The following is a 15,341-nucleotide window of genomic DNA, read 5'->3' as shown; positions in this document are numbered from 1 at the left end:
GATAGATGGTGCTAGCTGAGTGTGCCAGTGTGCCACCCAGAGTGTTTCTGTGAAGGTATGCATGTTAGAATAAAACATTAAGGTCAGTCAAGTTCCACAACACACCATGTCTTGAGATGTTTTCTTGAAAAAAAAATTTTAAAAAAGTAGCAGGATAATATTAGCTTAGACAAACCACTGTGCCAGTGCAAATAGGTTGAGCTAATCTGAGTAGCAAAAGCAGACATCTGTGAGTAGCACTTAAAACGGTGCCAACGTTTAATTTACAGAATTTGAATAATTCAGAGCCTGCCATTAAAGCTAGGCTTTCAAAAGTCATAATCTTTCCATGGTGGCAGGAGGAATACTACCTTTTCCATATTGAAATGGTTTGACCAGGACAGCTAAGTAATTTCACAGAATAGAGACACTGACTCACAGTTGGAAGAGAAAATGAGGACATGGACACACACACATCTTCAAAAGTACAATTTCCTTCTGATGCAAGTAAAGTTTAGGCATGTAGATGGGATCTACCCATCTTAAATCCTTGAAGGAAACTAGTCTGTGAAGACAAAAATCAGTTTAATTGATAGTATGCACTAGCCTTTTTTAATCAGTATAACAAAACACTTTGCAGTTAACTCCTAGCTCATTAACAGTTTAAAACACAGTATACTTTGTGCATTTGACTGAATTGCAGTCTCTAATCATATGCAGTTTGATACAGGTCAGTTAAAATATTGACCTAGAATTTACTTTTAAAAGGCAGACTGTTTAAATATTGCATATTAGTTACCAGCCTGCTCAACAAAATCGCAAGATAAAACCACTGAAGAAAACAGAAGCTGAAATAGTAAAAATTCAAAATGTTAAAGCAGATGTGAAGTTAGGTTCCCCACCTCCTGCCTTGAATCACAGTTAAAAATCCATCCTGTACATCTGATATTTCCCTCATCCTGCAGGTGCACACGCTCACCCTCAGGAGCAGCACTTGTTTTGTGTATACTTACTTTGAAGTGGTACCTATTTGGGATGTTTTAAGACCCATCTAATCTCATTAAAGGATTTTTTAAAAAATCAATTGAGACAGGTATGAGCACTCCTGAGTTTGATGTAGTGTACCCGAGAATACCAGGGACCCTCTCTTAAAACTGAAGATTCCACCTAAGCACTTTACAAGTGATCACAGTTCAGCCATAAACACAGCAACATTTTTGCTTACATGCTACAGCAGAAACTTTATTCAGTTAATTTTGAAAATATTTGCAACCAAAATTTATTTTTGTAAACTCACAGAAATAAGCTTTAACATATAGGCTGTATACAACTCAAATACAGGTAATACATTTAGCAATAACTTACAGATACAAAGTAATGATAAACTACAATTTCACAAAGAATTGTAAACATTTTGCACAATTGTCAGTCCTTTCTTTTAGGCAAAGTGCTCTTTTGATGACAAATAAATTAACACACACATAACTAGAGTGGACTACTTCCAGACAATACAAAAAGGTGTTTTATAAGGCTTGTAAACAATGTGATAGTTATTTATGCAGGATCCATAAAAGTGTCTTGCAGGCTAAATATACTTACATACCTGGTCAGCAAAAATGATCTTGAAAATGCTTTAGATGTTAAATAAAAAGCTAGCATTAATATCTTTCCAATGATATTTTTAATACACAATAAATGACTTAAAGTTACATCCTTAATAGCTTATATCCCTGACAGAAAGGAATTAGGTGTGACTTATTGGCAGCTGTGTCATTGAATGTGGTAGCAAAGGCTGGAGTCCAAGAGCTGTAGGTGAATGAGCTACAAAAACAAATGTTTACTGGTCAACTTCACAGCAGGTAGAAAAATATTATAAGCTAATAAGTCCTATTGGGTAATCACAATTCCCTGGTCCCAACCATGCAGCATGCTCTGCTTTCCCTAGCCCAGCATTCATACTCCTCCACCCACAACCCACCTTACACCACTGCTTTGGAGAAAAATAAGCTCAGGCCACCTGTGCAGCTCAGAGACTAGTTCTCCCCAAAACTTCACACAGTCTAGGAGCCAAAGGTGACTTGTTGGGTCATAAGACACACAATGACCACAACATGCTTTTGACCACCAGACTCCCCCGCCACAAGTTATTGCGAGGGAAGATCAAGTTTTCAAGGAATAGCTGGACTGAGTATACCTACAATCCTTAGGGTAAGTGTATGGGAGTGGGAGGGAAACAGTTCTCATTAAAATTACTGTCATAGTTTAGCCCCGCCTCAGGACCAAGCTATGCAGTCTCTCACTCACTCCCCCCACCCCTCCAGTGGGATGGGGAGAACTGGTAAGAAAAGAAGGCAGAACTCATGGGTTGAGATAAAAAAAAATTAAGATAAGACAGAAGAAAACAAAACAGAGATGGAAAACAAACAAACCCCAATAACAGAAAATACTTAATCACAAAATTTACAGTACAACAGCTCACAGCAAATCCTGATGCCTAGCTTCCTCCCACGGAGCAGGAGGCTCCCTCCAGCACCCTCCTCACCGACACACTGAGCAGGATGTCCCAGGGGATGGAACAGCCCCTGGGCCAATTGGGCTGAACTATCCCAGCTGTGGGCTAATGAGTAAAACCTATCCCAGCTGTGTGCCCAGCCCCAGGGGCCACCAGCTCCAGCTCCTCTCCCAGCTCAGGTGAGAATTAACTCTGTCCTGGCCAGAACCAGGACAATTACATATCATTAAAAATATGGCACTGATGTTTAAATAAGTGTTTGATTTCTTACTACTAGCACTCAGAGTTTGAAGGAAGCACAAAAAGTGGCCTTCATACCCAGATCTTCAGCTGTGTTCTTACAGTGAAGGGCTACTCCTTGAAGAGGCACACTTCATAATGAGGTGTAGATAACAAGTACAGTATTAAGATATTGTATGAAGAATACTGGAAATCAACAATCCATTAAGCTTCTTTAATCAGTACTTGACAAACTGTCTTTGCTACAGTCAACAATGATTTTACTTGGATATGCCAAGTTCTTATACCTACCGTCCATGTAGCTGTGTAGAGCGGTTAGCATAGTCCCATCCTGGGGTACGTACGCAGAGTATGCCATTTCTTCTAACATGGGTGGAGACAGCCTGGAGGGCTGAACTGCTGTGACAGGAGCAGTAGATGAATGATTAGGACTAACATGTTTCTTATGGCGTGCTCTGCAATTTTGAAACCACACCTGAAAAGGGGGGAAGTTTACATCATGTTGATAGATTGCATTCTGTTTCAACATTAGCATAATAAAAACCTCAGATTTCTAACTTCAGCTAAATTCAGTTAGTTAGTTGGGCCTTTAACATAACACTGACAGTCCCAATGAAGAAGTCTTCATTCCAGACCTTAACAGTGCCCCAAACAAGCGTAGTTAAGTCAGGAAAGTTTCTGCAGTCGTTAGCAGCCCACAACAGACAGGCACGGCAAGGGGCTGCACAGCCCCCGCGGCAGGCGTCCTGCTAGATCCCCGCACCGCTGCTCGGACCGCTGTCCTGGCACGTAACGGGACGCAGCCATCTCCATCCCCAAACGCTGCTGACAGTGAAGCCGTTTTTCACAGGATACCCGTTTTCTTTTTCACAGAGAAGTGTGCAAACTTCCATTTTTTTAAAGGCTTGATTGCAGCTGCCAGACACCTCATTTCTATAGAAACAGTCTGTCAGTGTTCCAGGCTGGAATGAGCTAAGGGAACTGCAAACTTATTTGTATTTATGTAAACATACAAGTGTATAATTTATATTATATAAAAATTCATGTTTATGTGTCCAAAGAGCACACATATGTTTGCTGAGAGGCATCTTCAAGCAGAGTTTCAAAGTCTGTGTTTCTCTCAGGTTTTGGATGGCATGGGTATGTATTTTAACTCTGCACTCTAGAACAGATCACTAGATATTCACTTGCTCTTAACGTGTCATACCACAAGCCATTGTGGAAAAGGATGCAGGTCTTAAGAAAAGGCTATTAAAGTCAGAAATTTGTATTTAGAAGAGCTTATTTCCAATTTCTATACTATTTAGGCTGAGAAGTTTCTTCCTGGAAGAGGAATACAGCAAGTTTTCCAAATTAACATGTTTGCTTTAGACATATTCCTGACCAAAGATGTTGTCTGAAGTGATGGTAAAAGTGCCAGGTTAGATCTGTTTCCATCCCAGAATAACTACACGGAGAAAATTGTTGTTAAGCATTTCCAATGGATAAGGACCAGACTTTGTTAGTCAAGTAACTTAGCACAGTTACCTGTATAACACGCCTGCTCAAGCCTGTTCTTTCTGCCAGTTTCTGAAGTGTTTGTGCATCTGGATTGTTGTCCTGAGCAAACTGTGCTTGCATAACCTGAAAAGGCAAGATAAGAGATTGCAGTTTTTTGTGTGCAGCCCTGAGAGCAGCATTAGACACTCCTCTCAGACTGTGGTCCTACTCCTTGCCTGTTTTTAGGAAAGTGTTGTAATCACTAGTCCTCAAACAGTCTCCAATACATTATGGGAAAAAAAATAAAATAAAATCCCTCAAAGCCAAAATACAAGCCCCTTATTACACTTAACTGAGCTGAGACATTTACCAAAAATGAAAGAAATGAATTCTGTTTGGCAGTAGTAAAAAAAATTAAGGAGGTGCTCTGTTATGATTGCATTAAAAGGACTGTGGGAGAAAATTCACTGCAAAACAATTCAAACATGCTTGATCGATAAAGTGTCTGTAGCAGCACACAGCATAAGGAAAGAATGAACTCTGATCCACCTCTCTGAACCTGTCAATCACTGTCTGCATCTCAGAATCACAGAATGGTTAGAGTTGGAAGGGAGCTGTAAAGCCCACTGAGTCCAACCCCCCTGCCAGGAGCAGGGACATCTCCAACCGGATCAGGTTGCTCAGAGCCCCGTCCAACCTGGCCTGGAATGTTTCCAGGGATGGGGCACCCACCGCCTCTCTGGGCAACCTGGGCCAGTGCTCCACCACCCTCAGTGTAAAAAATAAAATTTCCTTATGTCCAGTCTGAATCTGCTTCCTATTTTAAAACCATTACCCCTCGTCCTATCACAGCAGGCCCTGCTAAACAGGCGTAATAATATCTTACATGGAGCAGCTTAACCCTCTCCAACTGCACAGAGGATGCAGGCAACCAGGAAGCATTTTGTGCCTCATTTACCTTTAACTGACCTGAGGAACACAAAGGCTCCACACCTTGGCTGACCTGCACTATGTAATGGTTTGGTTACACTCCTCTTTTTACAGAAAATTGAAGTGCACACTTGTCATTAGGATATTAATTAAGTTTTTTTTTTTAGGAAGTAGATGCCAGCTTGGCCTGCATTCCAAACAGTTTTAGAGCCTGTTAAGAGTTTACCTTATTTAAGAAGGTAAGGCTCCATGGACTTCTGCAGGGTATCTTCAGCAACTTAGTAACCTGTAGTTTCTAATGTCTGGATTTTGTCCCTTGATAGTCTGCGATTTTTGCCTGGCTTCATCTTTGAAGGTTCAGACTACTTCTGTCCATATTCAAAAATGCTGAAACTATTTATACTTTCCTACTGTTTCTTACAAAGACATCAAAAAGTGCATACATCCTTTTGTAGAAGTGCTTTTGTAGGAGTGTTTTACTACATGCTGCCACTCTGACAGCCGCTTATGCCTCTAATGCTTCGCTCACTGGAAGTAAAGTCTTGCACCGGCATCGAGGAGAGGGACAGAGACAGATGCACTGCGCAGACAGCAAGGGCCATGAAATAACAAGAGGCCCCAAGATCTCAAACACCTGCTGAAGAAGGTTACAGTCTATTTAAAACAGGAAAAGAAGGGAACATGGAAGTTTCAATGACAGCAAATGGAAAGAAGCCCTGAATACAGTTCCTACCCTCCCATTCCGCTACTGCTGGAAAATAAAGTTCCCTTTCGCAAAAGTTCAAGCTCGATGTCCAGAGCTCTTGCCCTGTGCCCTTGTCAGATTATTGCTAAAATGCTTGTTTTGTATTAAAAACACATTCTGTCTCCAGTCATGGCTGAAATAGCAAACCAGGCTTTGAACAGCCACATGCCATGTTATGCAGCACTGCTTAAATGCCTCACGTGCATTATTACACCTCAACTTCAGCTTTTCGCAACTCCTTTCACCGTGAATGTGAAGAGGACAGGCCAATAAAACAGAACTCAGGCTGAGACAGTAGAAAACAAATGGTGTAGTGGCCATGTGTGACGAGAAATTCAAAGACGTTATAAACTGAAAGCGGGGATGCATAGCCAGGATTAGGTAGAAAGCTGCAGCTTCCCTCTCCTACAGGCTGAAACCTCTAAGTCTGGTCTCACCACTACCCCCTTTCATTGGGAGCTGGCCCTGGTCATGGAGGTTTTCCCTAGAAAGATAATTTAAGTGAAATGGAGATCCAGAGGCTGAAACGACTCATGTTTGAGGCAGTCCAGAGCTAACTTATCAAGGTAGCAACAAGACAAGAAGCCTTGGAAGCAGAGCAGGTGCAGGCAATCTCCCTCCCACCTCCTTCAGGGCAGGCTTGACCCTGCAGAGGGATTTAATTTGGTACTTCCAGACTTCCCAGCTCCCACTTCCCTTCGTCCTGACCACAGAAAGGAACAGAACTAGTGGCTGAGCTAGTATAAAGGGCTATTGGAAAAACATACTTCAATAACGCATGTTCAAAAATAAATTGGACACAACAAGAATTGCTGCCAAGTACTTCTAATGGACTTTCCCTGCATTTCACTTCGCTCAGCTCTATGAAAAAAGGTTTTTGTTTTTTTTTCCCCCCCTAAAACATGCAGCATTAAATACTGCAGCTGGGTCTTTAAATATGACACCAAGACTATACTGACTTTAGTATATCTTTAAGAGGCAAAGCTCAAAGACACTTTGAGGAAATCAGCACGTGAAGCATTTTAGAAGGGCTGCGAGAAGGGGAAGAAGAGAAGGAAGGAAAGCAAAGATGAGTCCCTGTTGATAGTCTCTCTTCTGGGTGTACAGAAGTATAGCCAGGACTACAACAATCTAAGCAGCAAGTATTGAGGAGAACCATCTTAGGAGGGAAAAGGGCAATCAAGAAATAAATGCACAACTATTCCCCATCTTCTCTATAAACCAAAGTAAAACAAGAAAAACATTAACAGGAGTCAACCTGTGTTCACGTGAATATCAACAGGAACCCATGATACTTACCTGTTCTGAGAACGCAATCTTCTGCAGCCCCTATTGTGCATTCCAACAAAATTCAAGCTTCCATCCTGTTAATGTCTTGAAGCCATATACAGTACCCATCCTTAGTATAACTCTTCACATTACATAATTCTAAAAATATTTTGTCTTTATTATGTGTAGCGATGTAAATGTCTGATTAAATAGATTTCATTGAGCAATCAAAATAGAACAACCTTTTTGTTTCCACTCTGCAGAATTACTGGCTGCCCCCAGGGAAATAAAAAGCTTGAAGAGCAACTATTTCCTATTAAACTGCTGAAGCTAACAAACAATTCCAGAAACATGCTGTGTCTTGATAGTTTATGAAATAGTTCAAAGCATGCAAGCTTTTTCTTCCCTCCCCATATGCATCCGATTTCCTATGGGTTCAGCACCAGTGGCCTGCGTAAACCTGAACTATGCAAGTTTTTAGCACTGCCTCTACCTGGAGTTGATCTGCTGTGAAGCTGGTTCGAGCTCTTTTTGCTGGTTTTGGATGGTTAACATCTTGTTCTGTTAGTAATGCTCCTTCCACACTAATCCCATTACCTGAAGCATTAAAAAGAAAACAACACCGTCTGCTAAACAGTCAAAACAAAGTAACTCGTAAGCCAGATTCTCCTCCAACTATAACCAACAGTAGCTGGCCAGCTGAATTTCAACTTTAAAAAAAAGCCATATTCTGATCAAAGTTAAGTTAATCTGGCACCACTGCCCATTACACCCCAACTGACTCCCTTGCAAGTGAGGGAAGGAATAGATCCAGCATGACAGTTTATCAACTAGCTATGCTCTTGCTCTCTTTTCCTTAGGATAAAAAAACAAGTTATACAAACTTAAAAAAAAAATTAAAACATTGAATAATTTGCACATTATTTTAGTTCAAGAACCTGTGCTTCCAGCCTTAGTAAAGCTGGGTAATTATTTCTTAATAAGGAAGACGAAGCAAAACCCAACAATTTAATTAATGACAAACATAGTTCTTAACAAAAGCAGTATGTTACCATTTTCAACTTCTCTTTTCAGGTTGTCCAACATGCAGTCGTAATGTACTCTACAAAGGACTTTCTCTTCAACCAAAGCGAACTCCTCTCCAGTAGAAAGCTGTCTTTTGCAGGAGAAGCACGCAAAGCACGCCAAGTGGTATACGTTTCCTTTAGCCCTTCGGACCCAGTCAGTAGAATGAATGTGCCTCCCGCAGCGGGAGCAGCGAGTGCCGTACCGCCTGCAAGTAACAAAGGCAACAGGAGGGTGAGGGCACAGACGCTAGCCGGGACACGCGTGGCTCCGGGGGGGTGAGAGGCCACTGGGACGCGGCAGCGCAGCCGAGACCCACAGCAAGGAGGCTGACCACAGGGGACGAGGGGACAAGCATAATTCTGGTTTTATTGCAGCAAAATCAGCAAGTTTGTATCTGACAGCTTAAAGCAAGACCACACTGCAGAACTACAGAAGTTATTATTTTCATAAGACAAGGAGTAAAATTGAAACATCTTAACTGCTACACGAATTCACAACTCTTCATCTTTCCTTTTACAATTACTCTTTAAAATGCTCTGAGTGGGAGATGGGAACAGTTGACCTTGTGTTCAAAATTCTCCTGATTATTCAAATATATTTCACATTACCCTAGCAGTAGTCTGGATTATTATTTTCGGCTACATCATCCTTCACTAATCATTCAGTCCCCTTCAGCAGAAGAAGGGGAAAACCTGTATCTTCACAGTAATTTCCTTAATTACCATCTCATTATGTTTTTAAAAGAAATTCAAATATCTGCAAGTATTTACATTACTTCAGTAGAATATTTCTCTTTGAAGAGGAAACTAGACACCAAGATATGTTGATTATGTAGATAAGAATTTGTCCTGAAAATCTTTGCAGACTTCTAAGTTCTTTTTTTGAAGTCCCACAAAACTTGGTTTTTCCAGAAGTTGATGGTATTCAGCCTGCCCCTTCCCTCTCTCTCTTTTTCAGTGTCAAAGCTGAGTAGTAGAACATAATCCACTCACTACACATGCGAGAATCCCAGAAATATTTTGGTCTGGGGAAGCACTAGCAATCACACCAAAATTAACAGCAAATTTTTTTGCTACTGTCTGGACAGAAGATTTTGTGTCACGAGTACTTTCAATGCCAGCACGAATAAATAATATTCCTTGCAGGATTAGACCTTAATCTTGAAGAAAGCTTCATGTTCTAAACCAAATCGGTCACGGAAAGGTGCAAGTGCTTTTACAGCCCACAGGATTTATTCTGGGTTGTTTGTTTAGCTCCATGCGTACCCCAAGTCCCACACCAGTGGAGCGCTAGTCCAGGATGTCGTCTCAGTTCTACCTTGTATTCTCAGTCGGCATTGCCCACGGATGATTCTTTACACATACAACAGATTTACAACCTTACTGTGGCAGGGGCTCTGGCTTACCTGACCCCCCAAACCCCATCCTGTGCGTACAGAATTAAGTTATTGTACAAATGCAGCAGCTATGCATAGCAAGAGGGGGCAGAGGGGGAGACTTATTAGGTAGTTACACCAGACAGATTTGGGGTTTCCTAAGTCGCTCCGCAAGGAACATCAGAGTTCAACTACTGAAAATAAACCTAGCAAATAAAAACCAAAAGAGCCTAAATGGACATTTTAGTTGCAGCTTAAGTGAAAAGTAACAAGTAAGTGTGATGTGTTATCTAATAAAATGATATTGCTGTACGATATACCTGAAATAATCAAGTTTGCAGAAGATATCTTTGTCTTTGATGTAACAGCTGGTATGCCTTCCTAGAGACGTTCTGCAAACACTGCATGAAAGACAGCGCACATGCCAGCAGAGGTCGTTTACCTGCAGAAACACAAAAGAAAAATACCCCTCAACGTTTGTGCTACCAATATTACATTTCATTTTTACAAGAACTATTTTTTCCATCCACACAGACAAGACAAAAAATTACACATACCATGATTCACCAAAAATTTACCTTCAAGGCAAAACATTTTTCCTATAGAACTGCATGCATATTAACAGTTAATTAATTTGATGGAGGTCTTCAGAATAAGCTTTCATGGTTTTGTAATTAAAAGCACCAGAAGAGGAAGCAAGATATTCGAGTTCCACGCCGATATTTTGTGCCCAGTTCTGTTCTCAGAGCATTAGAGTAACAGAGCGAGTTTTGGCCTCGCATGACCTTGGGAAGGCAGCTAACTTACATACTTTTATTTCCCAGTCTGTAGAAAGTCCTGCCTAACAAAGAACAAACTTTGCAAAATGATTTGAAATTTTAAAATGCCAGTATTGAAGGGGGAAAAAAAAAGTCTATCAAATGGGAACACACCATGAAACACATCTTCATTTGCCAAGTTTCTGTTAAAGCAGATTTAGTGAATGAAGCGAATTTCAAAATATCAGCAGTTGTTTTAAAAGCAAATTCAACAATTCTTTAAGAGGTAATGCCCATAGTGAGACTAGACATAGTCATGGAAAGCAGCAGAAATCAGCAGTTTTGAAAATCCACGTATAATTTTCGGGGAAATAAATCGAGTGCAATTATTGTCATTGCTTCATTCCTATGAAGGGAACTCTTTTTCATGCAGACATTGTGCCTCGTACATCAGCTAAATAACTTAAGTAATTTAAAAATCCAAGACTCCTAGTGACCATAAACATTAAGTAATAGTCCTCTGGATAATCCCATGCTGCATAGGAGGAATTCTGTAAACCAAACTATGAGTAAGTCCAGATTTTTTTTTTTAATTTTCTGAGCCAATTCCTCATCTCATACCAAACAACCCATACATTGCCTATGGCAAAGCAGCAGATTTGAGATAATCCAGGACATGCCTTTCATCAGAGCACTGCCAGACAAACCACAGAGAAAGCGAGGTATTGACTCCAGCACTCAGCTGGAATCACCCGTTCCAGTCATTCTTCAGGTCATAACATTACCGTTTGCCGTTGCCCAATGCTCTTCCTATTATCCTTGCTGGCACCCATCTTCCCTACACCGACAAATTTACATCGCAATATAATGTGAAACTGTTGATAATAGCTGTCACCAAAGGAATCCTCCCGAGCTTTTCCCAAAAGGGCTGTGCTGCAGGCAGGCACAGGGCAGCGGCCCTTGGGCCAGCCCAAGCCCACCCCGTGGTCTCCAGGACCCCCACCCGTGCAGGCAAGAGGGGCCCACACCCAGCCAGGCTGCTGGGGCAGAGCTCTCCAAGGCCTGGGCTGACATGCCGGCCACACGAGGCTCGTCTCACCGCCCGCTCGGCAGAGGCTAACGTTCCTCCGCAGAGTGGGACACCGACAGCTTTGTTCCTTGTCCCAGTTGATGTCACCCATCCGAATTCTCCCTTGTTAATTTACAGGGCTGAAGTTGGAAGACATACTGACAACAATCAGGAAAATACCAGTTTATCAACACAGATTCCTTTCTCTCTCTGCCGATGCAGGAAGCAATAACAGCTAATTTAAACTGAAGGCTAAATCATTTAGAGGTCTTTTGCTCCAAGCCACATTATCCCAGTTTTTCAAACAGAAGACGGCAATGGTCAGTAAATGCGATACCAAAATGTCACTGGAGTTAACGGGGCTGGAACCAAGTCCAAGTGAGCTCTGCTCCCAGTCCTTCCGCACTGTTCACGCGCAAGCCCAGCCTGTTGCGAAGGCGGCTGGGATTCACCAGAACAAAAGTTACAGAGCAGCTGCCCACGTCGGCTCCTGCCCCGTTTTAAATGAACGCCCAGCCAGCACGCACGTTCCTTTGACCTCCTCACCCCAACTGAGATGTAAGCAAGCGATCTGACACCGCCACTGAGGTGTTTTCAGCCTTGTTATCGACTTTCATTTTGCAGGATATACAATGGCTTGCTTTAAGGCTGCATCTAATGGAATCGAGTGACTTCACTTGAGAGGAGAGAGGGCAAAACTCTGATCCAAGATAATTTTAACGGCTGTAACACAGAAGGAAAATAGCCCCCCTTTCCGACCACATGAACACTTTTTGTTTAAAGTCGCATGGTTTTGTTTGCTTTTAAATTCTCGTACTCAGTCGCGAACGCTAAGGCGGGCAGAGCTGCTCTGCAATCACGCAGCCTGTTTCCCTCACAGGCGTTACCGGACCAGCTTTTACGGAAACGATTTCCACGATTCTCAAGAAGCACCCTTTGCCTCGACGTTCGCGACACCACACTCGATTTGTTTTCGCTCGTAACAAACGGGTTGCACCGCCACCGCGTAAGCGGCCAGTACTGCCCGCCGCACCGCGCTCTCCCGCAGCCGAATGTCGCGGACGCGCGGGCGGCCCCGCTTCCCGTCTCGGCGCGCCCCCTCGGTAGCTCCGCCGGCGCGGGGCGGCCCGGTCCCTCGGGGCGCCGCGCCCCTCCGCGGGCTCTGCGCCGGTGCCGAGGGCAGGCGGCCCGCGCCCTTACCTTCAGCAGGTACTTGTCCACGATCTCCAGGCCGCAGCTGCTGCACACGCACTTGCCGGAGCCCGAGGCCATGGACCGCGGCGAGGAGGAGGGCGAGAGGGCGGCGGAGGAAGAGCAGGAGTCCTCGTCGGCCGCGGCGGGGCTGGCCTGCGGGGAGCGCGCGGTCAGTGCCCGGCTGCCGCCCGCCTGGCCCCGGACAGGCGGGGAGCACCTGCCCGGGAGAGTCCGGGGCGGGCGGGCGGCGGGGCCGCCGCCGGACTCGAGCGGGGAGCGGCGGCCGCCCCGGGCATCCGCACCCCGAGCGCCGCACTCCACCCCGGGCACCGCGCTCCCCACCCCCCCCGGGCACCCGCACCCCGGGCACCGCACACCTTCTCCGCGGGGCCGCCGAGCACGGGCAGGTCCTTGTCCTCCAGCCTGCAGACGAACATCGGGTCGCTCTTCCAGTACATGGCACGGCCCTCCCGCACACCGGCGCGGCGGCGGGGGTGCGGCCGGGCGGCTCCGGGCACCCCGCGCCAGGGCTCTGCTCTCAGCGCCTGCAGGAAAAAAGTTTTGTTTTCAAGTGGGTGGACCCCGCCGCGCGGGGACCTGCCTCGCTGGCCTCACCTCCTGCGCAAAACCCGCCTTCCGAGCATGGCGGGACGGCTGCCCCCGCCAGCAAGCCCGCGCCGCGTTCGCGCGGGGGGAGGGAGCCACAACAACAACAACACAGCAACGAAAAAACCCAGAGGATCCCCCCCACCCCCCGTTTGTCTTCATCGCGTGCCACGGCTGCCCCCGCCGCCCCGGCCTCCGCAACGACTCCAGTGACATCCCCGTGCCCGCAAGAAGGCAAACAGACGGAGGGCGAGAGCACGCGTGAACGGGAGAGGCTTCCCCCCACCGAAGCCCGCAGGCTGACCGCATTCCCGTAGACTCCTCCAAACCCACGCCCGACTCTGCCTGGCGCCCCCGCCGACCCGTAATAAAACCTTTCCCATTACGCCAAAACGGGAGCACCTGAACCGCCCGGCTCGGAAACCGGGCCCCGAGGTCGGCGGGCGCTGCCAATCGGCCCCGCACCGCCGGCGGCAGAGGGGGCCGGCTGCCCCCGCTCCCTGGGACAAAGCGAGAGCGCGCCCGTCCAGGTGAGGCGAGCAGCCGGGTGCGAGCCCCCCTGCGCGTGCCTCGCGAGCCAGGTGTTTCTAATTAAACTTGTCGTTGCGGTTCCATCTCCTCCCCGCTCTTTGTTCCAGCTCCGCCGCCGCAGTGACGGAAGCCGGCGGAGCGGCCCGCGCGGTCCTAGCCGGGATGAGCTGGATAAACGGGAATTCCGCTCTCGGGAGGCTGTGTGAACGGGGAAGCCCCTATGTTCGTGTGTGTGTGTGTGTTTCTGTTTGTGTCCCCAGAAAAATTACGATCGCTGTTCTAAACCGCGGGGCCCGATTCTGCGGGACTGTCACTGAACGAGCGGTGGTGCCGAGCCCCCGTAAATCCGGAACGTCCCCGTCAGCCACTCATTTGTCCAGCACTAAACCCGACCTGACCCTGCACGCAATCTCGTTTAAATTTTGTCCCAGTGTCCCTGACAGCCGCTGCCACAGCGAGGCGAGTCCTGGGGTGGTTTGGTTTGGTTTTTCCCTGGCCTCGGCGTGGCGGGCACAGCGGGGGCGGCGGGCGGGCCAGGACGCGGCTTTCGGGCGTCCCCTCGGCGGGCCCGGAGCTGCCCCCGCCCCGGCCCCTCTCCCCCGACGGCCCCAGGCCCCCGTCCCGTCAGCGCGCTTCCCGCGGGGCCTCCCGCCCCGGCAGGCGACCGGCTGCCAGAGCGCCCCGCCATAACCGGACCCCTCGCTCCTGGCCCGGAGCCCATGGGACCCCCGCGCGGCTCCCCGCGCGTGCCCATGGGGTGCCAGGGCTGCCGTCCGTCACCGGCCCCTGAAAGGACGCCCTGCCGCGGGGAGAGGGGCGGACCGGGACCCGCCGGGAGCCGCCCCGCCGCCTGCTCGCCGGCCCCGCTCCTTCCTCCGCGGTCAGCGAGTCGGCGGCGGGGGCTGGTGCGCGCTTCGCCGGTTAGGTTTCGGTCGAACAGCTCCCTTTCTGTACGCACGCAGCTTTTCCCTCCCGAAACCAGAGCAGCCGGAGCCGGCGGGGTCGGCCCGCGCTGCTCCGCACGGCGGTTCTCAACGCGCAGCAGTAATTCGTAAAGCGGAGGCTGGAGGAAAACGGCGCACGGGAGGTTTCTCCGCGCTTCTTACTATTTTCGGTCTGCCGACGACGACCCCACGACCGCCCCCCACCCGCGGTCCTCTCCTCGCCTGGACGGCGGCACTGGGACCGCCTTGGAGGTCTCGCGGGCGGTGCGGAGCCGGTGCGGGACCGGTGCGGAACACGGCGTTCCCGGCGGGGGCGCGGCCGGGCCCCCCTCGGGGGCTGCGCGGAGCCGGGGCGCGGAGGGGCAGGGGGACCGGGGGGCCCCGGGAGCCGGCGCGGAGGCGGGCGGAGGCAGAGCCCGGTTGCTGCTGCGGCCGGGCTGCTCCCGAGGGGGGATCGCTCCCGCCGAGTTTGCGGGAAGAGGGCGTTATTTCCGAGGAGAGGTGGGAAACGGCATGGCGCGTGCAGGGTGGACGTGGAAGGCGCGGGGGCTCCACCCGTGCTTCGCCTGTGCGCTTTTATCACCCGTCCAGTCTAAATGTCACCGTTTGGGTCACGCGCCCTCGATACTTCAGTGAGTATCC

At 47.7% G+C, this 15,341-nt stretch overlaps 1 protein-coding gene across 1 annotated transcript; it reads right to left on the bottom strand.

Moving 5' to 3' along the window:
* Window positions 1–1,556: 1,556 nt before the first annotated feature.
* LHX8 (LIM homeobox 8) lies at window positions 1,557–13,076 on the bottom strand. Its single transcript, XM_086753672.1, has 8 exons — window positions 12,996–13,076; window positions 12,625–12,771; window positions 9,918–10,039; window positions 8,207–8,427; window positions 7,648–7,751; window positions 4,259–4,354; window positions 3,023–3,206; window positions 1,557–1,800 (listed from the first exon to the last, which is right to left on the bottom strand). Exons 1-8 carry the CDS (start codon window positions 13,074–13,076, stop codon window positions 1,724–1,726), a joined length of 1,032 nt encoding a protein of 343 aa, XP_086609798.1. The 3' UTR covers window positions 1,557–1,723.
* Window positions 13,077–15,341: the final 2,265 nt, after the last annotated feature.

The sequence above is a fragment of the Chlamydotis macqueenii genome, chromosome 8 (assembly GCF_036417535.1).
Source record: "Chlamydotis macqueenii isolate bChlMac1 chromosome 8, bChlMac1.mat, whole genome shotgun sequence".
Classification (NCBI taxonomy): domain Eukaryota; kingdom Metazoa; phylum Chordata; class Aves; order Otidiformes; family Otididae; genus Chlamydotis; species Chlamydotis macqueenii.
This window is presented reverse-complemented; position numbering and strand designations above follow the sequence as displayed.

Excerpts from the sequence above, each read along its gene's own strand:
- LHX8 (XM_086753672.1), bottom strand. The coding sequence starts at position 13,076 with ATGTACTGGAAGAGCGACCCGATGTTCGTCTGCAGGCTGGAGGACAAG. Across the intron at positions 4,355-7,647 it reads TCACAGCAGATCAACTCCAG|GTTATGCAAGCACAGTTTGC; the intron begins GTAGAGGCAGTG and ends TTGCCTTTTCAG. Across the intron at positions 3,207-4,258 it reads TGAGCAGGCGTGTTATACAG|GTGTGGTTTCAAAATTGCAG; the intron begins GTAACTGTGCTA and ends CCCCCTTTTCAG.